Source organism: Caretta caretta, chromosome 4 (assembly GCF_965140235.1).
Source record: "Caretta caretta isolate rCarCar2 chromosome 4, rCarCar1.hap1, whole genome shotgun sequence".
Lineage (NCBI taxonomy): Eukaryota > Metazoa > Chordata > Testudines > Cheloniidae > Caretta > Caretta caretta.
The window spans coordinates 80,035,381-80,059,711 of NC_134209.1; the positions used below are offsets into that span (position 1 = coordinate 80,035,381).

A 24,331-nucleotide genomic window follows, 5' to 3' on the forward strand; every position below is an offset into this window, starting at 1 on the left:
AATAATACAATTAAAAATCACTTCTCTTTGCTGTGATTTCAGTTCTTGTAAATTTTCAAAGCATAGTATGTAGCACAATTCCCATTAAAGACATTGAGAGTCATTCAGTTAAATCATTGCAAGGCCCTTTAGCAAAGATGATGGCCTACTTTGGCTTTTCATGCTCCCGTGGGTAAGCTTTCTGCATGGCACTGAGTAGATACATGTTCACTCTGGATGAAATGCTATGCAAACAAAATAAATTACTGAATGCCGTAATTGATCTGCAGTACAATGAATGTATATCATCTGGCCTTAGTAAAAATAATTAATAATAATACCAACAACATAGCACTTTACGAGCATTAACTAATTTATTTTCATAATAACCTAGTGTTGTAGATTAGGTGGTGGATGTTTATTGATTGAGAATCTGAAGCAGAAAGGTTTGTCTCTCCAGAGACAAAGAGAGTCAGTATCAAACCCAGGATAAGAGCATAATGTTTTTGGCTCCTAGTCTAGTGTTCAGACCACTAGATCATGACTCTCTGTACTCTGACTAAACACTCTTGCTCTGCTGAAATTTGTGTAAAGTCTAAAGTGATTTTCAATGCTGTACTAATGCTCCAGCATTGAGAAAGTAATGAGAGTAAGATTACCAGGCCCTTGCCATTGCTCTTCTAATTATTATTTGATGAACCTTACTGAGAACTAAGTGGGCACCTTTGAGCGTTTAAAGCAAGATGTTAACTTGCAGGGAGGCTTCCTATTAAGGAAGAGTGATGTAATGTCAGTGGAACACTGCCAGCTTCTCTCCACTCATTTTATTTATATTAGCTGCATACCAGAGGAAAATGCCCCACAAAACATGAGTGCTGTTTGCTATATTTAGCCAGGCCATCTTAGAAATACCAGGAGGTTCTGTTTCTATGCAATGGAAATAATTATAAAAAAGATTTTCAGGGCATCTTATTTCAATAAAACAGGTTTGAGCGAGTGTGAAAGTGAAAACCCTATGTTACAAGACAAGTTCCTGAGACACAGAAGAACTCTGGGGTACCGTCTATTATTTATTTTTTGGACAGGAGTTTTGCCTGTACTCCTGTACTGAAAAGCAATGTTTAAGATTAACATTTTAATTTAACAGTATTACTGGGTACATATTTTTATCTGCCAGTAATAGAAACAACATGAATAGATTTGATCTTAGTAGATTTAAAATATTATAGATAGAATATAAATGTCCTACCACTTAGCTTATGTAGCTAAAACAGAAACTTCATCTATATACCCAAATACAGTAATCTAATCTGACGTGTTTATATGTCCCTAATACGATGCATCTTTTGGTGATGTATAAAGTTAACCTATCATTAATCTGGGTCCCTCAAATATATTGTCCTGATTACCTTCTCTGTGGTGTTGTTAAACTACTGAAGTCCTCCATTTAATGAGCTACAGGCTTCTTTTTTTTCTGGCTTTTTGTTTGTTATATGTACTCTTGTTGATGGCATTGATAGATAATCACAAGATTTCTTCCCAACTCTAACAATGTTGCTGCATGCTGCTGCTAACCAATTTTCTATTAATTTCACACCCAGATGGTGACCTTAGCTGGGTGGGTGGTCTATGAAACCATTGAGCCTCCATGCCACTCATTCTGCCCAAAGGAACATTCCTCATCTAAAATAGCTGGGCGTACATGGGTTTGCTACAATGGGGAAACTGTTTTCTCAAGTCAGTTAATTATGTATTCAGTGTTTGTAGCTGTTTTGGTCCTAGGATATTAGAGAGACACGGTGGGTGAGGTAATATGTTTTACTGGACCAACTTCTGTTAGTGAGAAAGGTAAGCTCTCAAGCGGTCACAGAGCTGAAGACCTGAAGAAGAGCACTGTGTAAGGTCAAAAGCTGGTCTCTCAGTTAATTATCTGATGCATAACACAATTCACATCAGTTACTTACGTGGCATATAGGAAAGAGTTTTTTATTAATACATCTAAATGAACCCATTATTTGAATAACTTGCTGAGAATCACCCCAGTGTGATTGTGAAGCAATGTGATATACTGCTATAGTTCAAAGAATTGGTTCAAGAGCTACCAGATGATTTCTCAGATCTGAGTTCATGAGGTTTGGATATGTCTGAGATAGTATAGTTAGGTTTCAAGGAAAGGGTGAACAGCTGTCTGAACATCTTCCTGTTAATCATTTTAGAGTGAACCCCTGGTGGTGGTTTCTGAGAAAGCTACATTGTGTTAGTCTTCTGGTCAGAAGTAGGGCAAAATGGCAGCAAGACCCTTGTGGCACAAGGAAAATAAAAACACAGTGATCAGTTAGGACTATTGCAAATCAAGTTTTGTGTTTCTCTTCACATCTGGAAAGTGTTTTAGAACTGTGGAACTGCTTAATATACATAGAAGGTGTTCCAACTGTGATAGCAAGTTACTGTAGCACATTTCCAAGTGTGCTGAAGATCTTTTCCCACTCAGTCATTCTAAGTAATTCATTAGGGAAGTGGATCGTGCTGCTAAATAATGATGAGAGAATAGTTTAGGTCAACTAGAGATCAAAAACATATGGTAATCAATCTGTGTTTTTCCTTTTTGTAAAATTCTTGTTGATTTTAAATACCAAAATAAAATTGTAAGAGAAAGTGGGGGTAAAAATGTTCCCATGTTCTTCAGATGGTATTTCTTAGAACCAGGCTCCAGAGGACCAAATATCTCCCCCAGGATAAAACAGCAGACATAACTAATATATGAAGTATTGCATGGACAGTGAGGATGATGTGCTAACACTTCTCATTTGGCACATTTTTTTTCTTAATTTAACTAGACAAAAATAGGGTTTTTGGCATTTTAATATTCTTGAATCACTCTTTGAATATTTCTGGATTGATTTACTCTCTGGTGTTTTCAAAAATGATCTAAAATGGCCTCAAATAGCACTTTCTTTAGGGCGTGAGAATACAATTAATGTGACAAGTCTTAGTGTATGGACTCATTAGGATCCTGGCATGCAAAATAGAAGAAGTGCGGAGAAATAAATGTAGTTGCAACCGAACAAAAATACTTATCAGTGCAATTTGTCATCAAAGTTGGGTGTCCGAACACACTTCAGGATGTACAACTGAACTCATTATGGAGGACAACTGCTTCTTTGCCTTTCCTTATATTATCCTCTCTACTGTAAGAACAATAGTTAATGATCTATTGTACACAGCTGAAAGCATTAGATCTGCTGTCAACAGCACCCTTACTCTTCAAGGTGTACACTTCCCCCCATTTCTCTGTGATTTTTTCTGGTGCCTTTCTCTTGATTTTTTTTTCCTGTTCCACATAAAATTATCAGAATACCACTATATGAAGGGATGGACAAACCAGTTTTGAACTGCTCTGAATTTTAGTTTAGCTCAAACCAAACCAACTCTAAAACTTCTTTTAAGATTAAAATAAAGTTCAGCTAATTTTTAAAGTTTCCAGAGTACCGTTGGAAAGGGCAGAAGGTGATTTGGTGCTTATCCATTTGCACACATGGAGGAAGGACATTGTCATCCATGCTAGCCCTCACTCTGGTACAGCCCCAGAACTTCTTTAGTCTCGTCTTCTGTATCCTGCAAACCTAAAATTCCATTTTCAGTGTAGACGTGTGGGCTGCTAATCAAAGTGCAGTTTTGTAAAGTTCTTCTGTTCCCTGTCTCAGCTATTTATAAGGTGGTAGGCAACTGCTGAGAGTAATTGTCATGGCATTTAAAGAGAGGATGTGCATCTATGAATAGAAGACCATGGCTTCACTACAAAAAGGTGTGTTTTTACATCATCAGCTTTCCTGTTGTAAATCCTAATGGAGACAAGGCACAGCTAGTTTCTACCTTGATTTAAGTAGTCTAAGTCAAACCTGTATCAACTGAGGTTTACCTCACCTGGCTACACTATGGTAAAACCTAGCTGTACCTTGTCTCCACTAGGATTTACAGCAAGAGAGACCTCTTGATGTATGAACATGCTTTTTGGAGTAAAGATAAAGTCCAATATACTGTCTCTGAGAGCAATATCAGATGCTTCAGAGGAAGGTTCAAAAAACTCAGTAATAGGCTCCATAGATGTGGATTGTTCTTTCTTCATAATCCCTGTCAGATCATGGTTGGAATATGCCTTGAAGCATGAGTTTAATAATTTATAATTAAAAAAAAAGCCTCTTACAAAACACCTTTCACACTGTCAAGCTCAAGGCTAATAAAACTGGGCTTGTGGGTTTTGGGTTTTTTCGGGGGTTGGGGGGGGCGTGTTAATAGAATTATAGAAATCAGCTATTTTCATACTAGATTATAAAGTCCACTTCTTGTAAGGCAAAATTGTTCCATCCAGCATGTTAGAGTAATCGGGGGAATGCTGTTCATTATTTTTTCCGATATTTATAGTTTTGCAGCTTTCTTTAGAAGCATCCCATGAACAGGATTATTGCCCAGAAATCACTGAAAAGGAGTAAGAACATAATTAAGGCTAAGATTTAGTCATAGGTATTTTTAGTAAAAGTCATCGATAGGTCGGGCAGTAAGCAAAAATTCATTGCCCGTGACCTGTCCATGACTTGTCCAATACACCCCTGACTAAATCTCGGGTGCTCTGGAGTGGGGGTTCTGGGGGTACCACTGGTGCTCTGAGGCAGCCTGGGGAGCACACATCCCAGGACTGCCACTGGTGCTTGAGGGGCAGGCAAAGCCTGAGACCGCTGCTAGTGCTGGGGGGAGAGGGCTGCAGGCCGAGACTGCTGCTGCTGCTCTGGAGGGCGGGCGGGCGCACTGGCTTAAGAAAGCCCCAGCAGTGGCTGGTGCGGCTGTCCCGGGGGCTTCCTGAGCTGCTCGGGTGGCCTTGGGGTCAGCCGCACCAGCCACTACTGCAGAAGTCATGGAGATCCTGGAAAGTCCTGGAATCTGTGACCTCCGTGACAGACTCGCAGCCTTAAACATAATTTAACACAAATGTATAGCCTGTCCCTCTTGTGCTAAAATAAACACTTCTGGGGTGTGTGTGTGTTTGTACTTTGTCTAGTCCATTTTTAAAATGTTTCCAGGTCATGTGGCTTACCTGAGAGCTTTACACCAGCTGGATAGCTCAAGGGGATAAGCACTGGTCCTTTGAACCTGACCAGCCCAGCCAATGTTCAAGTTCTACCTGGGACAAATTGAGAAAAGGTTAGATGGCATATAGAATCATAGAATATCAGGGTTGGAAAGGACCTTAGGAGGTCATCTAGTCCAACCCCCTGCTCAAAGCAGGACCAATCCCCAACTAAATCATCCCAGCCAGGGCTTTGTCAAGCCTGACCTTAAAAATTTCTAAGGAAGGAGATTCCACTGCCTCCCTAGGTAACGCATTCCAGTGTTTCACCACCCTCCTAGTGAAAAAGTTTTTCCTAATATCCAACCTAAATCTACCTCACTGCAACTTGACAGCATTACTCCTTGTTCTGTTATCTGCTACCACTGAGAACAGTCTAGATCCATCCTCTTTGGAATCCCCTCTCCGGTAGTTGAAAGCAGCTATCAAATTCCCCCCCCTCATTCTTCTCTTCTGCAGATTAAACAATCCCAGTTCCCTCAGCCTCTCCTCATAACTCATGTGTTCCTGGCCCCTAATCATTTTTGTTGCCCTCCGCTGGATTCTTTCCAATGTTTCCACATCCTTCTTGTAGTATGGGGCCCAAAACTGGACACAGTACTCCAGATGAGGCCTCACCAATGTCGAATAGAGGGGAACGATCACGTCCCTCGATCTCCTGGCAATGCCCCTACTTACACATCCCAAAATGCCATTGGCCTTCTTGGCAACAAGGGCACACTATTGACTCATATCCAGCTTCTCGTCCACTGTAACCCCTAGGTTCTTTTCTGCAGAACTACTGCCTAGCCATTCGGTCCCTAGTCTGTAGCGGTATATGGGATTCTTCCGTCCTAAGTGCAGGACTCTGCATTTGTCCTTGTTGAACCTCATCATATTTCTTTTGGCCCAATCCTCTAATTTGTCTAGGGCCCTCTGTATCCTATCCCTACCCTTCCAGCGTATCTACCTTTCCTCCCAGTTTAGCGTCATCTGCAAACTTGCTGAGGGTGCAATCCACACCATCCTGCAGATCATTAATGAAGATATTGAACAAATCCAGCCCCAGGACCGACCCTTGGGGCACTCCACTTGATACCGGCTGCCAACTAGACATGGAGCCATTGATCACTACCCGTTGAGCCCAACAATCTAGCCAGCTTTCTGTCCACCTTACAGTCCATTCATCCAGCCCATACTTCTTTAACTTACTGGCAAGAATGCTGTGGGAGACTGTGTCAAAAGCTTTGCTAAAGTCAAGGAACAACACGTCCACTGCTTTTTCCCTGATCCACAGAGCCAGTTATCTCATCATAGAAGACAATTAGATTAGTTAGGCATGACTTGCCCTTGGTGAATCCATGCTGACTGTTCCTGTTCACTTTCCTCTCCTCTAAGTGCTTCAGAATTGATTCCTTGAGGACCTGCTCCATGATTTTTCCAGGGACTGAAGGGAGGCTGACTGGCCTGTAGTTCTCAGGATCCTCCTTCTTCCCTTTTTTAAAGATGGGTACTACATTAGCCTTTTTCCAGTCATCCGGGACCTCCCCCAGTCGCCATGAGTTTTCAAAGATAATGGCCAATGGCTCTGCAATCACATCCGCCAACTCCTTTAGCACTCTCAGATGCAGCGCATCCGGCCCCATGGACTTGTGCTCGTCCAGCTTTTCTAAATAGTCCCGAACCACCTCTTTCTTCACCGAGGGCTGGTCACCACCTCCTCCCTATGCTGTGCTACCCAGTGCAGCAGTCTGGGAGCTGACCTTGTTCGTGAAGACAGAGGCAAAAAAAGCATTGAGTACATTAGCTTTTTCCACATCCTCTGTCACTAGGTTGCCTCCCTTATTCAGTAAGGGGCCCACACTTTCCTTGACTTTCTTCTTGTTGCTAACATACCTGACGAAATCCTTCTTGTTACTCTTAACATCTCTTGCTAGCTGCACCTCCAGGTGTGATTTGGCCTTCCTGATTTCACTCCTGCATTCCCAAGCAATATTTTTATGCTCTTCCCTGGTCATTTGTCCAATCTTCCACTTCTGGTAAGCTTCTTTTTTGTGTTTAAGATGAGCAAGGATTTCACTGTTAAGCCAAGCTGGTCGCCTGCCATATTTACTATTCTTTCTACGCATTGGGATGCTTCGTCCCTGTAACCTCAATAAGGTATCTTTAAAATACAGCCAGCTCTCTTGGGCTCCTTATTGCTAGAATCTGTCCATCTTTTTATGGATTCTCCATCACTGACAATTTTTAAATCAAGGTTGGTTAGTTTTCTAAAAGATCTGGTCTGGGAATTATTTTAGTGAAGTTCTATGGCCTGTGTCATACAGAAGGTCAGATTAGAGGATCACAGTAGTCCCTTCTGGCCTTAGAACGATGAAGCTTTGATGCTGTTCAATACAAATTATTGTCCCTGGCTGTTCCTTAGGAGAAACTTCTGTCTGAGTTGTGCCTGGTTCTTCATTTTAGGCCAGTCATCATGTTATATCTGCCACTGCATGTGGGGGGGAAGGGAAATTCACTTGCTTCTACTACTCTCCCCAGGCCACAAGCTGGATTTGTTTAATTTACAGCTAAACAGGTTCCAGATCAGTTTTCCACAGGTGAAAAGCCAATCAGTTCCACTTATGCATTATAGAAACACAATGAATGTTTGTGTTTTTCATCATAAGCTTGTTTGTGCCAATAAAACAAAAACCTCACACCTTAAATATACTGTTCCCAGTATTACAGCTCCCCTATTGTGCAATTTATTCCAGTTTTTGTAATAGGGCCTCTGCAGCAAATAAGCCCTCTGTTGAAAGCTTACTTAATGGCTTTCGTGGTAAGTAATATTTTAGGTGGACCATCTTCAATGAAATGGGTTTTATCCTTAACAATTGGTACAAAAGAAACTCTGTGTCTTGCTATCCCACATAATAATAAGAGACCTTTTTAACAAGATAATGAATGGTCTTATAATTAGTAACTAAAGAAAAAATTGATCTAAATTCTCACTGCAAATGACCTTCACTTATTTGCCATGACAGTCCTGTTTTAAACTATTTATTGCAGATGTTAAAAGGAAATTGAATCATTTTGAGTGCCCCTGTCCAAGTATATATTCATTCAGTATATAGTATTTACCTTTCTGACTGTAGATTATGCAGAATGTCCTGTTCAGAAGAAGGGTTTATTCTGGGTACAAGAAGCTTTTTGGTTCCAGTGCAGCTAATTGTCCATTTGTGTTGCTATTTGTCTGTGCCCAGAAATTTTTGCTGATTCAAGTTTTGGTGGGGTTTTTTTTTTTTTTTTTTTTTTATAATTAGTGGTTATCCAGGACACAAAGCCCATTGGAATGTCAGGTTCAGTCAGGCTTTAAGGCTAAAGAAGCCTACTCTGTCCAGAGGGGCAATCACATTATAATCCAGCCCCTGTTTCAGATATTGGAGAAGAATGCTAGGGAAGCAGTGGGAGGTGTGCAGTGTTTCTCAGCTCCATGGAGGAGGCAACATCCACCTCAGATAACTAACAACTGGAGGAGGCAATGGGCTGCACTCTCAAAGGACATCAAAATGGAATCTGGGAGAAAAAAGCCTCCCTGTGAATCCTCAAAAGCCTCAGCAAGAAAGCTCCAGTCCGTAATGCTGCAGTAACCTCTGAGGCCCAGAGGAGAGGTTTTTAGAATCTGCAAAGGACTGCATTATCTCCTGCCGTCTCTCTTTCCACTAAGTATACACTCAAAGCACAAGCTGATTCTTTCTGCACCAAACCCAACTATCCTTGGGATCAGCTGGGCCAAGTGCAGAGCCATGTTACAGCGGGAAGGGAATACAAGACCCATCACTGAAATGTAACACAGACCCAAGATTTGGTTGAGTTAAAATTAAAAGTTGTTTAAATAAATGTCATTTAAAAATTGTAAGAAAGTGAAATACTAAGTAGGACAATAGCGTTAACATCAGTACTAGGAATCCCAATGTTCTGGGGAGTGAGGTGGAGAACGTGTTAGGTTCTTGAAAGTTTATTATTGTTTCTTGTTTTCTCTCTCCTTTCCATCTCTCCTAGAAATAAGTACGTGCTTTTGATGGGGTCATTCTTATATTTATAAAAGGAGTTTCTTAAGAGTGATATGGTTGATTGGAACTGCAGGGCATGATGATAAAATGGTTCTGGCATCCAGCATGAATAAGCTGACATTCTCATAAAAAGAAAACCTCAACCACCTATAATGACTGTATAACTTCTGTTGGTAAGAGAGACAAGCTTTTGAGCTGCACAGAGCTCTTCTTCAGGTCTGGGAAAGATAAGACCAGCCTGAGAGCTTTAATTCATAACTTTGCTAGACACTTAAATTCATGGACTCAGTGGAGACACTGGCTTTATCTCATTACAACATCATCACTTCCACACTGACCTTCCTTTGTCTTATCATTGCAGAGGTGTTAGTTGCCCACTTCATCTTGGATGATCTCTTGCACCATGAGTTAAGTCCGTATGTTTAACAATCTCTTTCACCTTGTATTTAGCTGTGACACTCTGATTACCTTTCCCACACCTGAAGAAGAGGTGTAACTTAAAAGCTTGTCTCTTTCACCAGAAGAAGCTGGCCCGGTAAAAGATATTGCCTCACCCACCTTCTCTCTACCAAATATATGAGACTAAGGCTATCTCTACATTAACACTTTTGTTGGTATAACTTTGTCACTCAGAGGTGTGAAAAAAACACCCCACTGAGCAACATAAATTACACCGACAGAAGCACTGTCCGCACTAGCGCTATGTTGGTGGGAGATACTCTCCTGCTGACATAGCTACTGCCCCTCGTTGGAGGTGATTTAATTATGTCGATAGGAGAGCTCTCTCCTGTTAGTAAAGAGTGGCTACATGAGCGATCTTACTGTGGCACAGCTGCATTGGTACAGCTGTGCCACCATAAGCTTGCTAGTATAGACATGGCCTTACCTGAGGCAATGATCCTCAGCAAATAAAGGTGCTTCTGATTTCTGGGTCCTGGAAGGCTGATGAGGAGGTAATGAGTTATAGTGCTTTCTTACAAAGGCCTGGAATTAGATTCTTAGCCATTAGATTAATCTCAGATATTTGTTTTCATTAAGTTATCTTATCAACTAGCTGAGATGCAAACTTGCAGCTACAGTGTATATTCCATTGATCAGAAGCTTCTTACATCTCTACCGAGATATTCATTCCATTTCTTCTTTTTAAAGATAAAGACATTGGAATTGAGATAATCAACTAACTTCATTAATCAGCCCATGTTACAGTTGCCAGGCATCTGTTTTTGACCAGAATGCCCAGTCAAAAAGGGACTCTGGCACCTGCTGACTGATTTGCTTAAAGTCCGGTCAGTGGTGCCGCGGAGCTAAGGCTCCCTGCCTGGCCTGGCTCTGCACAGCTCCTGGAAGCAGCCAGCATGTCCGGTTCCTGTTTGCAGGGGTGGCCACAGTGGTTCCATGCACTGCCCCCAGCCCAAGCACTGGCTCCGCAGCTCCCATTGGTTGGGAACCGTGGCCAATGGGAGCTGCAGGGACAGCGCCTGTGGGCATGGGCAGCACACAGAGCCCCCTCACCCTTCCGCCTAGGAGCCAGTCATGCTGGTTGCTTCCAGGAGCCGCACGGAATCAGGGTAGGCAGGGAGCCTCCATAGCCCCGCTGCGCTGCTGACTGGGAGCCTCCTGAGGTAAGTGCTGCCTGGCCGGAGCCCTCACCCCTTCCTGCACCTCAACCCCCAGCCCTGAGTCCCCTACCAGAGCCCACACCCCCTCCTGCATCCAAACTCCTTCCTGGAGCCTGCACACCAATCCTTGGCCCCACCCCAGAGCCCACACCGCTGGCCAGAGCCTGCATCCCCTCCCACACCCCTGCCCCATCCCTGAGCCCGTCCTGCACTCCAAATCCTTGGCCCCAGCCCAGAGCCCCCTGCACCCCTCATTTCTGGCCCCATTCTGGAGCCTGCACCCCCAGCTGGAGCCCCATCCCTCTGCCCCAGCCCTGTGAAAGTGAGTGAGGGTGGGGGAGAGCGAGCAACAGAGGGAGAGTGTATGTAGTAAGTAGGGGGCAAGGCCTCGAAGAAGGGGCAGGGCGGGGCAAAGCCTCAGGAAGGAGGTGGGGCAAGGGTGTTTGATTTTCTGTGATCAGAAATTTGGCAACCCCCACCCATCTCTAAACTGAATCTGGTAAATTCTGGATGTCCTGTTACTTAGTCAAGCACTATATAATTTTAATGAGTTCTATGTGCATCAAAGTGAAAATTTGCCCCACTAAATCTATATAAATTGGATGGCACTACAGCATTAGATAATTTGTTTACTATATGCAGATATTAGGTTATCTGATTTTAATTAGGAAAAATATGAGCCATCTTTTGCCTCTTTTTTTCATTTTTATATGTGTATGATATTATGCTATTGCAGTTCTTAAAAGTCTTAATTCTGTATTTAAAGAAAATAAATCTCTGCGTAAGTCTTTGAAGAAAGCAGTCCTACCTCCTGGTCTTGCTTACTGTACATAAAAATGAAATCCAACGGACATACCATTAGACACAGTCTTTAGCTGTCCTTGTACTATAATCGATGTTAAAGGGATGTAGAAGACCAGTTGGTCCATTGCTGTGCTAATCTAGTTATAAATTCAAGCAATGGTTCTTTTACCAATAACCGTGCCTCACTATCTATAAGTTATGCTTTTCTCCCCTCAACAGTATCACTTAATGCCTCCTGCTCAATTTTTCACCTTATATGTCAGTTGTAAGGGACTCATAGCATTGCTTAAGTGACACTCTTGAATTACAAGTGCAGACTGCAATGTAAGATGCCAAACTCGTTTTCTGATAGTAGAACAGGGGCATTAAGTTCAGTTTTACTTGTAAAGCTATATTGTGTCTTTGCCTTGTTAAACAATGAATGCACACAAAAGCACAACTTCCTCTCTTTCTGAACCCAGGCTGAATTTGTTATCTTACTGGTACATGTTTTGAAAAATGTCCTTATGGAGTTAGAGATATGAAAAATGGTTCCTGTCTGTGAAAGCACTGAATGGCAACGTCTTGTGTCTCAACAAGTACTGGCAATATCACTACTGCTGGTTTCCTTCGGATAGAAATTAACTTGATGCCTTTTGACAGATAACCCAACAAAAATGGAAAATGGGCACGAGTACAATGCCACTTTTTAGGACAAGTTGGGAAAGTCCTTAATAGTCAAACTAGGGCAAAATTTCCTTATAAGAGAGTTCACAAACAATGTTGCTACTATGTAGATGTTTTACATTTGTTGTCTTGTTGTCTGAGGTTTTGCCTAATGAGGAATCAAGCTTATTTTCAAAGTATCCTCTATTACAGTGCATTGTATTAATAGTAGAACATTCTGGGTTTCTTTTGAGTAGATTGTTTACATAAGCTCTTTTTCTCTCTTTTGACTTGAATTGGATGTTTGTTTATAAACAGTAATACAGTAGCCATGGAAAGTATTGTTCAATTGCATTTGAAGATCTTTACCAGCAAATTTTGTGTGTTGAAGAAACAGAGGTTGGTGTGGCAAAACAAATCTGGAAAGTTTTTCAGTTGTGGGGATTGTTCCTAGCTGTCCAGAATGAGGACCAAATTTGACCCTCAGTTATATCCATGCATCCTCATTGAAGTCTGTGTAATGAGTTACTGTTTTTCAGTACTTGAAGTAAATTAGACTTGTTCCTCTAAACAGAGACTACTCTCCTTTCTCTTTAAAATTATATATATATATAGATAGCTATATATATATATATATATATATATAATCTTGTTCAAAAAGATTTGCAAGGGGTTTGATGACTTCATATTACACTTATATGCACATATTACACATAGTACACAATATACAGGATTGTAAAACATTCAGTAAACTTCAATGCATTTATTTAGTTGTGTTGAGATACAAAGGCTAGACCGTTTTCCAATCTCTGCAGTGTATTTCTATTTACTGAATCTTTAACTTCATGCAGTGTAAGTGTGGATCCCACTGTTGGGGTGCATGAGCCTCATGTGCAAGGTCAGGGTCTTTTAAATAGTAGTGTCCATCACGGCTACACATACACCCTGTGCTTCCTTGTGCTCTCATTAGAGGGCATTAAGGGTGGGCAGCCGCAACTCTTCCTCAGGTCCTTCTTGGTAGCAAGATGGAACCTAACAAATATCCGACCCACTACTCTGATCAGAGACTTCAACTCAGTTTTTGAACTACTTTTTTTTTTTTTTCGGTTTTGTTCAGTTTGGTTTGGGGGTTTTTGGAAGAAACTTCATATTGAGACTCCCTTTTCCTCAACTTGGACATTTTAAAAAAAGAAAATCATACGTTCCACTACACTATCCGTCCAGCAGGATGCAGTGTTTCATATCAACCGTCACACCTCATGGGTTCAAACCCTGCCTGTCCTATGACAGACTGATTCCCATCAATGATGGACATAGCCAATGCCTTTTCAACCTTGGAAAGACCCACATCTCAGATAGGTACTCTGTGTGCAAGTCAATCTCCACATGAACCTACAAATCCAGGGATATTCAGCTCAAGATACACCTGCTAGAGCAGTCCTTGTGAGTCAGTTTGGGCCCAGAGAGGGTAGTAACTACCGGAATGTGGCCAGACAAACCAGCATCAATCAATTCTGCCTCGAACAGACACCATACCCCAGGATAAGGCAGAGAAAAGAGGGCAAGAGGAACCACTGTCAAAGCCAGCACTGGCAACTTCCACACTGACCAACTCAGCACTGACAGTCTCAGCATCAGCAGCCTTGATGCTGGAAGCCCTGTCACAGGGTGCCAGCAGACAACCTTGGCAACAAAATCAGCACCTGTGGCCACAAAAAGGTGACATCAAGAGACTGAACTGGAGGGAGCTCAAACATAGCTCCAAACAGGGAGCATAGTCCCGAAGAGATGACTCATCCAAGGGCAGAGCCTCCAAGCCCTCCACCAAAACTGGAGAGATGCAGTGGAAATGAGACCCAGTACTGATACCCATGAATAAGCCTGGCAATGAGCTGAGATGCATTCTGCAAGACTCAATGTTCCTTGCAGAGACATCCTCCACACAAAAGCAACAACCAGTACCAGGGCCAATACCAGTATCATGTCAGCATACAGCACCACCACTGAAAGAAGAGCTCTTCACTTCACCATCCTACTCCTTTTCTCCAGTGTTGAGCAGGGATCCCTGTCCCTGCCTTTTGAAAGCAATCTTAAGGAGCATACAAGTGGCTTTCATTTAGAGTTCCATCTCAGCTGGGGGGTGAGTGGCACCAAACCAACCAGCTTCTAGCTGGCTGGTGTCCCTATAGCATGCCACTAAGACTGTATCGGCCCTACTGAGAACTATCATAATTCGGGTCCAGGAGCAGATATCCCTCTGAAAGAGGAGGAGATCCTGTTCCTTCATGGCCTCATTAGTCAGGCCACCCACACGAGCTGGACAATGGCCCCTATGAGCAAGACGTAATGGAGGGACATCAACAACTGACCCCTAGCTCTACACAAGATGTCATCCTCACCAGATGAGATGGTGGTGCCTGTCCCAGAGCCAGCAATCAATGGCTTCAAGGCATTCCAGGATCTTCTGTCTCACATTGCAGAGACCCCAGACATTGAAATGACATTGATACAGGAAAAATCACACAAACTTTTTTTTTATATTTTAAGCACTGCAACTCCAGCCCAGGATCTCATTCCCTTTCAATCAGAGGGTCCTGCAGCTGACCAAACCCTCGCCATTCTTTCTCCTACTTCTAAACAAGTGGAGAAGAGGTACAGATGCCTCCAAAGGGCTTTGAATACTTCTATGGCCACCCAATTTGAGGGCTTCTGGTTGTTTTGGCAGTATAGGAAAAGTTCAAGTCCACAGAAGGCCTACTTAAGGACAGAAATCCTAAGAAGTTGGGTCTATTTGGATGCAAGGTATATTAATTTGCCTCACTGCATCTCCAAGCTGAAAAGTACAGGGCTCTGTTTACTATATATGATTTTTTTCACCAGGAAGAGGGTCACCTTTTTTCTGTTACATAAAGCAGCAGAAGATGGTATCAAGCCTAGAATATGCTCTTCCCTTGTTCTCCCTGATAGACCTCTTGGTGAACTATGAAAAATCATCTCTTGACCCATCACAGAAGATAGAGTTCATAGAAGCTTTGATCAACTCCAGGTCCACAAGAGCATATCTTCCCGAGGTCAGGTTCTTTTTCATGCAGTCGATAGTATGTTAAATGGAATCGTACTCTACTGTGATGGTATAGACTCATCTAGGGCAGCTAGGCCACGTGTGTGCATGCACTTACATTATGTCCTTTGTCAGACTTCTTCTGTTGGCTCTATGATGGAACTCTGGCTCAGATCGATCTATTCCCCAGCAAAACACCAAATGAACAAGAAAGACCTGACCCCGCCTCAGATTGTCACTGAGATGGTTGCAGGAACCCAAGAATGTATATAAAGAGGTTCTGTTCACAGCTCTTCCCCTTGAATGGTTGCTATGGAGGTTCATTATAGACCCAATATTCCTTCATTGGGGATCTCCTATGATAGACCTGATTACCATCATCAACAATGCCAAGTGCCAAAACTTTTGTTCCAGAGGGGCACAAACCTGAATAGGTACCATATGTCTATCTTCTACACTGGTCTCAAGGCCTTCTCTGTGCCTTTCCATTGATTCCCCAAGATAATATCCAAGATCAAATGAGATGAAGCCACAGTCATCCTTGTAGTCCTTACTGTCCAAAGCAGTTCTGGTTGAAAGACAGGCCACAGATGTCCACCCAAACACCTGACCAGCTTCGAGTGCAAGCAACATCCTCTGCCTGCTTCAGGAATGTGCCAGTTTCTCAGATCTGCAAGGCCACAATGTGGCATTAATTCACTGACTTTTTGTCAAGAGTTATGAGTTGGACTTTGGCATCAGCCCTAACAGCCACCAAATTCAAGGTGACAGTACAACAATCGCTGACTGATGCAGCGGATACTTCACTCCCACCATCCAGAGGGGACACTGCTTGCCACTCACTAAACTGTGATCCACACTAATACATAGTTACTAAGAGAGAATGGTTACTTACCCTACAGTGACTGTGGTTCTTCAAGATGTTGTACTCAGTGTAGATCCCATGACCCCTCTCTGTCCCTGCTTTTGCAGATTTCAGTTACTGGGGCTTTGAATTGCGAAGGTGCTGAGGGAAGGTCGTGGCCATTCTGCCTTTTAAGCCCTCATAGAGGAGTATGATGAGGCACAGGTCACATGTGCAGCCCTGACAGACCTGCTGTGAAAAAGAATTTAATTTCGCATACATGAGGCACATGTGCACCCCAACTAATTACATCATCTCAAAGAACCACAGCTACTGCAGGGTCAGTAACTGTTCTTTTTCTGAGAAGGGAGAAGGCAAGGCAGAATTGCTGGCTGCCTTCCCAGGTAAAGTACTGTCCTATCGTTTGTACATAGTTCATTTTCATTTACATCATATAGTAATAATAATGCCTAACTCTTATATTACACTTTTCATCAGTAGATCTCAAAGCACTTTACAATAGAAGTCAGTATCATTGTTCCCATTTTCTTCCAGATGTGGAAACTAAGGCACATGGAGGGAAGTGACTTGTCCAAGGTCACCCTGCAGGCCACTGGCAAAAATGGGAATTAAACTCAGCTGTCCTGAGTTCTACCACAGTGCCCTATCTGCTAGGCTATACTACCTCCCCCCCTGTTAGTGTTAGTCACTAGTTTAAGCTTGGCCTCTAGTCAAGGTATGTCTCCTGGACTAAAGATTCTATACATAAAGCTAATTTTCAATGTCTGATGCTTTGTCATATTGTATTTAACCGGCTACTACCAGTATGCATGAATGTACACAGGTAGTGAGCTGACCATATGTAATTATAAGGAACGTCCACCCAAATACCTGAGATCAGTATTGAGCCACTTGTAATAGTTGGTGCAGATTAGTATGTATATTGTGTTTGTCAATATGTTGTCTGAAGAAGGCTTTGATGGTAGCATGAGGGATTCACTAACTTCATAATGGGGAAAACAGTCCTCCTAGGCAATTAGAGTACTCAGCTTCCAGTTCCCATAAGCTTTGCAGCTACATATTTTCATTAAGCAAAGCAATAAAATAATTATACTTATTTATAAGTGAGATGTCTTTCATTTCGGTAATTTGTCTTGGTAGGGGCAGAGAGGAAAACAAAGTTGTAGAAATATCTGAGATGTAATAATCTCTTCTTGAAACTTGGTATATGTACATTAAATAAAGCATTGCTTAGTTACAGAGAGTGTAAGAATTCTCACAGTTAATTATAACTCTTCAGCACTCAGAGGTATAAAACAAGAGTGACAACTTGCAGCACACACAGTGCTCCCAGAAGCAAGTGTATTTCCAGCCTTAAGATGATCACACCCTCTATCATTAGAAATTACTAGTGGTGTGAAGAACATAAATCCTAATTCTTAGAAGCAATACAAGCTGAGTTTATTCCTCCTCCGGTCTCTCTCTTTCAAGGCAGAGTTGCAGAGCAGGTGAAAGACCATCCAGGGAAGACATAGTAATGGAGGTGAAAAAAGACCATGCCTTCTGCTGTCATTTTAGACACAGTTATTAAGAGCTGAGCCCTCTTCTCCAAATAGCTCTGAGATATATACAGCAGAAACTAGCTTGTGTAGAATAGAACAGTAGTTTATACTTGTTATATAGAAAAGTTGTAATGTTACTGCACTATGTCAATAGTAAATTGGCAAAAATTAAGTATTGTGGACAGGGTAATAATATGCACATTTACATTAAGAACTGAATAACCTTCATACCGTATTAGATTTTCCCTATTGTTGTTTAGGCCCGTGCCGTCGTTCATATTAAAATATTACTACTTCTCGCTGTTACATTGTGTCTGTGTGTGTGTAAATATGTTTTTTCAGTGGCTTATAGGTCTTATTTTTTTCATGTTGTCTTTAACTCTGTTATCATAGCTGCTGGAGCGTAGGCAGAGATATATACACGTACAAATCTATAGCAAGAATTTCCAACATTAGGCAGGAAATAACTGACAAATATCAGAATAAAGCTGTTGAAATCCCTTTATAAATGGTCATGTCTGAGTTCAAATGACTTGCTGAATGTCCATTTCCCCTCCACCTCCAATGTGATTATTTTATAGTCGGTTTCGCCTTTTCACTGAGGGAATTTTATTCAGAAGTTACTTTTGATTTTTCAGTTTCTGTAATGAACTGTTAGATAAAACTGTAGGTGAACCTCAAATAAGTCATCAAAAATAAGTATGTGAAAATGTTATGGGTTTTTTCACTGTGTTTAAAGAAGTAGATGTAAAATGTATGTGACCGGTTCTGTGAAAGTGTGCCTATCTATTACGCTGGATTACTAAACACACCTTAGTTAGCTGAGATAGGATCATCTTGTTATAACTAAATTACTTTTGTTTGTGTCCTCCTAGTCCCTGAAGTTTTTCTTTATCTCCATAGTTGCTTCACTATTGCTGCTAATAATGGAAGAAGCACTGGTACAGATTGGCCACAGGTGGAGTATTTTTAGCTACTGTGTCTAGATTTGTACTGAGTAAGGTTAGATGATGTGGTGCAACAGTGTTAAACACCAGTGCCCCCTCTCCACCCTGATGCTCCCAACATTATTAGCACCAGTGCAATAGCAACAATGGGATATTTTTTAAAAAAAAATGCTGGATGACATTACTCTAGGATGCGTCTAGCGCTAGAAAATTTAGTACCAGTCTTACAGCAACAGAATAGCTGCAAAGATGCCTAATACAGGGATCATGCATTTTTACCATTGTGGCATGAAAACCCGCTCAGAGTAGGATCTTTCCTTTACCCAACATGTAGATTTTCATAACACCCTGGATTTAAAGCCTGATCCTGGTCTACACTAGCACTTCCGTCATTACTAACACTGATATAGCTGCATCATTTAGCAGCAGTTGCTGTAAAACAGGTAGTAATTAGCATTGACAAGGCCCAAGTGGTCACTGCTATATTGTGCCACTGTTTGAAAGATGAACACATGACTTTGTAATTTAAAATACAAAAGTTTCAATGCAGCACAGGATACCTTTTGTTATGGCACACGCTTGGTGAAAAGTCTCTGTTTGAGAGTGTTAAACTTCTTCCATACCAGGCACAACATATATAGTTAGGTACATTTCTATTTACTTCTTTGGCCTTAGTCGCACTATAATACATTAAAATGATGGGGAAAATGAAGTAAAATTTGTATGAAAATGAAAGTAAAAAATGTTAAAACTCTCCGATGACCATTAGACAATGTGCCCAAAAATAGTTAAAATGCACAATTGGAAGACACAAACTTGAAAAGGAAACCCGCCCAAAAAATTTTAAAAAAAGGTTTTTTTTTACTCATCTATCCAAGATGGTTTGGTATTGCTGCTGGAACTCTGCCATTGACTGGGAGGGTCAGATGACCGTATGGGCTAAAAAGAAAGCCTCAAGGCAAAATAGCTCAAGCAGTAGCTCTTTCAGGTTAAGGGACATTCAAAGAGTATTAAAAAAAAAACCTAAAGATCAGCCTTAACCCAAACCTAACATCAAAACAATCTGAACTCAGCAGGATTTGGATACTATATGTTCAACATTCAAAAAAAATGAATAGAAGATTCAGAAATCTGTAGTGAATAACTCCGAAGTGTTTTACACAACTATATCAAAAACTGTCTGGTAAAAAAGAGCTAATCTGCTACTAACAAATAAAGTATGTACTGTATGTGGGGTAACTCTCATTTCTAAACCAAGCTATCTTTGTGATATGGTTTTACAAAATAGTCAGACCCTTCAAAACCTTGATTTTTTTTTTCAGTACCGTCTCAAAATACCTTGTGTGATTAATCTTAAACTTCTGTCCCCCTCTTTACAGCCAAACAGTCTCCTTTTCTAGACACCACACGTGAAATTTCAGGCCGAAAATATTTTGAGTACTCTGGGGAGCAGGAGTATCAAAATGAATCTTATAATGGAAAGTAGGTTACAAATGTAACTATGACATCATGATAATTTCTAATACCAAAAGTATGCATCCATTATGGTGTTTGTCATACATACATATTCCATGCATTCAGTAGACTCTGCACTAAAATCTCTGGTTAAATAATGACCTAAATTATATCATAAATGACACACTGTATATAATATTGTAAAGTATTTATATGTGAAATATACTGAAAAGGTGCATGTGCACATAAAACCACAAAGACATCTGGAGCGTTCAGACAAAGTTACAATTCCCAGCTGGGACAAGACAATTGTTAAGCTAGTAAAACAGATGAGTTTTAGAATTAAGACCACACACAGCAAAGTTTGATCTCTGCTTTGATAAGGGCCTTATTGCGGTTGTAGTGCTGCTAAAGCAGGGCTATTAAAGGAGATTGACAAACTACCTTAGTGGTCTTTAGTCTCAAGATTTTTTTTACAGAAGTGCATACTGAAGGAGCAATTAACAGGAAAGCAGCAATGTAAATGGTCATTTAAGCAATTGTACAATAAGCAAAAATATGTACAGGATCTGATTGTCATCCGTGTTGAGTGTCTATAGTTCCTGTTGACTTCATTTGGAGTTCTGGGTGCTCAGCGCTTCTGAATGTCAAACCTACAGTCTTTACAGTTATGTGAATGTGAAGAAGTTCTGTATTTTTATTGTAAATAAGCCTATCTCCCATTGGTATGGTGTCATGAGTCCAGTTAGCAGAGCCCTAGAGCTTTAGTTCCTCAGCTGCCTCCTGGTATGATAGAGTTATGAGGCTTAGTTAAGAAGAAAAGTTGTAAAGAGTACAGATATATTAACAGCCGTCAGTGGAAAAGCTGGAACTAAAACTCATGGTTTCCCGGTATGCAGCTTAGTTCACCTTTCCCTAGGTTGCAGAAAATTATGGGGGAAGTTTCATTCACTCCCTCACAAATGTGTGGGAAGGCTTGACAGAGCTGTCAAATGTGTGTCACCTCTTGGGAATGACACATGATTAACAGCAGGCACAAGCTAGGGCATTTAGATTTCTAGCAACCTGATTATGGCTGCAGTAGCTTAGATATTTGAACACCATAATAAGAGAGACAGAATTGAGGCCCTTTTAAAAAAAAGTGACCCTTAATACTAGGACTCTTGCAATTAATATATTAAGTTCAAATAAAATTAACAAATGACCCACCAGCACCCAAATAAAAATCAAACTTTTTTTAAAATTCAAAAGGGTCTTAATTTCTATTGTGGCATTAGCTGAAAATAAGAGTACTAAGAAGATCACAAAAAGGACTTTGCTTGCAGTATTTCCAGGTCTGATGAAAGAGGGAGCTACCCCATCCCAATCTCCAGACCAAAAAAGGTTTCAATCTGTTGGGGAAAGCCTTAAATAAGTATTCAAACCAAATCTCACAACTTCATCGAGGTTTTCCATCCCAGCAGGGATTCATGGCTTTATTAATTAGAAAGCTTACAAATGGTCCTTTAGCTACAGTTAAGTGTTGTAGCAGTTTAATATCTGATGTGCGTTCTTGCAGGGACTTTGCTGGCAAGGAGATAGACTTAAGGATCAGATACGCAAATAGCTCTGACTTCCATTGGCTTCTAAAATTCCAGGTGACAAAATAGAGCTCAGTGTCTAGATAATGAGGTTGTCTCTTTATTTTAATCCTCTCCTCTCCCATCACCACCCCTCTGATTAACTTTTTCTTCTCATGCAGGGACCCTCTAAAACTACAACAACTGCAGAACCAAATTCGTCTGGAACAAGAAGGTGGTCAGCGGTACCATCACCACCAGCAACATCAAAATCCTCCTCCGTCTCCTCCTTTTCCTCCTCCCCCTTCTTTCCAGGAGCTGGTGTCCAGCCAGTCTGTCAGTTCTCCTGTGCAAATGAGCGTTCTCAACTCCCACACTTCCCCCACCATGCAGTCATCCAGCACCTTCAACTATGCCCGGCCTAAACAGTTCATTGCTGCTCAGAACATCAGTCCTGCTTCAGGTTATGTAACTCCTTCATCTGGGTCTTCCACATCCAGCCTTCCATCCCCTATGTCTCCAACTGCCTCTCAGAAACAATTTGGCAGAGCACCTGTTCCCCCTTTCTCCCAGCCATTTGCTCCGGAAGGAGAGTACCTGTGGTCTCCATCTTCCTCTTCACCCCCTCCCCCACCTCCACCAGTCTTTAGTCCAACTGCAACGTTTTCAGTTTCTGATTCCTTCCCACTTCCCCCACCCCCTCCTCCTCCTCTCCCTTCCTCAGTTTCCTCACCTTCCCGCAGTCTTTCTCCAACTGCTAGATTCTCTAACTCCAGCCAGTCTCCAGCAGCGTTCCTCAGCTCCATGTTACCATCCCAGCCACCGCCTATATCTGTCAATGCACTAGGACTTCCAAAAGGTGTTATGCCTCCGTGAGTATAAACAGCTAACGAACTTCTTACATTTAATTTTATTGTTTATTAATTGTATTGGTTCTCCATTTTGATAGCTTTTTGGGCTCTCTGCACTGTGGCTAACTGAGAGGGGGTGGGGGGATGACAGATTCTTGAATCAGTGGAAGAAATTGCAAGGAAATCACCCTTCTGGCCAAAGGTCTTGCAGTCACTTTCATAAGGTGATACTTGGCCTCTGACTCTAGTGATTTCTCTAGATGGAGGAGTGTCAGGGAAGAAGACACTGATCAGAAATATGCTGTATTCTGCTTATGGAACAAAGCTGCAGAGATGGAAAATGAAGGGGCACAATGGCCTACTGATATTTGGTTATCTTTTTTTTCAGGGGAGAGGGGAAAGAGAGGACGTGGTGCTGGGGATTTGTAAGAACCGTGTTTAAAAAAACAGGAAAAACACCACAGACTACATCAGCTCCACATATTTTCCCTCCCTTTTGTCTCCCCTCAAGGCTAAAATATTGTTCTGGAGCATGCCAAAAGCCCAGAGTAGTTCAGTTTGTCTTTCCATTGGCACAAGATTCTCATTCCATTGTTGGAGAACAAAGAGAAATGATAAAGAACAAAAAATGAGAATAGCTGGATCCAAGGCTTATTTATAACTTTGTTTAAGGGCTTTCTAAACATGTCCACAGTATCAAGATAACTTGCTGGGCTATAGATTTGGTACTGTAGGAACTTCTGTTATTTTACTCCAAGGCACTTTTGGAAAAATTCTGTCAGTTACTCAAAGATATTAATGAATTTGTCTGCAATATAAACAAAACGTAATTTTAATTTTAACATTTGGTGATGTTAAAAGATCTATTACATAATTCAAAAATCAACTTGTTCTGTCTCTTTAACTTCTAGTTTCATTTTTCTCTTTTCCTACCAAATATCTTCTTTCCTGCTACTGTATGTTATCATATCCTTCCTTAGTCTTTTTCAGTGTCTGTTTCCCCTTTGTCTTGTTTAACAGTATTCTTCGTCCCGTCATCTTCTATCTACTCTGCCACTCTTTCGTGTGTTTTTTCTCTCCTTTCTTTCCCCCAAGTTCTTTCAGTCTCTCAATTTCCATTTTTCTGTATTCCCCAAATTTCTAATTTATTGTCCTATCCCTTCTTGCCACCTCTGTTTCTCCTTCACTTCTCCTTTATCATCTCTATCTTTCTATGGTGCCCATTACTGTAGTACATGAGCACCTCCTGGTCTCTAATGTATTTATACTCACAACACCCTTGTGAGGATATCTCCCATTTTACAGATGGAGAACTCAGGCACTAAAGGGGCTGAATGACTTGGCCAAGGTCAAACAGCAAGTTGGTGGTGGAGGGAGGAACTGAACCCAGGTCTCCCAAGTTCCAGGCTAACACCAAAACAATTAGACCCTTTCTCCTATCCCTTTTCTTCACTTTATTCACTTTTTTCTCAGCTCTCACCCTCCACTCACTCCAGTGCATGGTTGTTGGCTGCCTGCATTGGTCTCCATAGACAGAGCCAGTTAGTAGTATAGATGAGACTAGACTGAGCAAAATTAATTGACTGCCAGTCAGCTCCAGGGACGTAGGAGGAGCAGAAGCCAGTCAGCTCTGCAGCCTGCAAAAGGGAAAAAGCCTGGATGATCAGCAGTCCAATCCTGGCCTGTACTCCTTTCTATCGCCCTGCTATTGATATCCATTGATTCTGAAAGGAAGACACTGTTTCCTTGGTAAGACACTGTAGTGTGGTCGTCTGGGTGCTGAACATGGAGTCAAGATTGGGCACTTGTATTTTCAACTCTGACATGCATCTTGAGCAAGTCATTTAAT

General features: G+C 41.5%; 1 protein-coding gene across 5 annotated transcripts in view; it reads left to right on the top strand.

Annotated features, from left to right (window-relative positions):
* The window catches only part of PALLD (palladin, cytoskeletal associated protein), a 343,963-nt gene that overhangs the window by 261,405 nt on the left and 58,227 nt on the right, over positions 1-24,331 (top strand). For all 5 annotated transcript variants that reach the window (XM_075127793.1, XM_048847662.2, XM_075127792.1 and 2 more), the window contains one exon: positions 21,814-22,503. In XM_075127793.1, the coding sequence (XP_074983894.1) occupies positions 21,814-22,503 (690 nt within the window). The remainder of the gene's footprint in view (positions 1-21,813; positions 22,504-24,331) is intronic.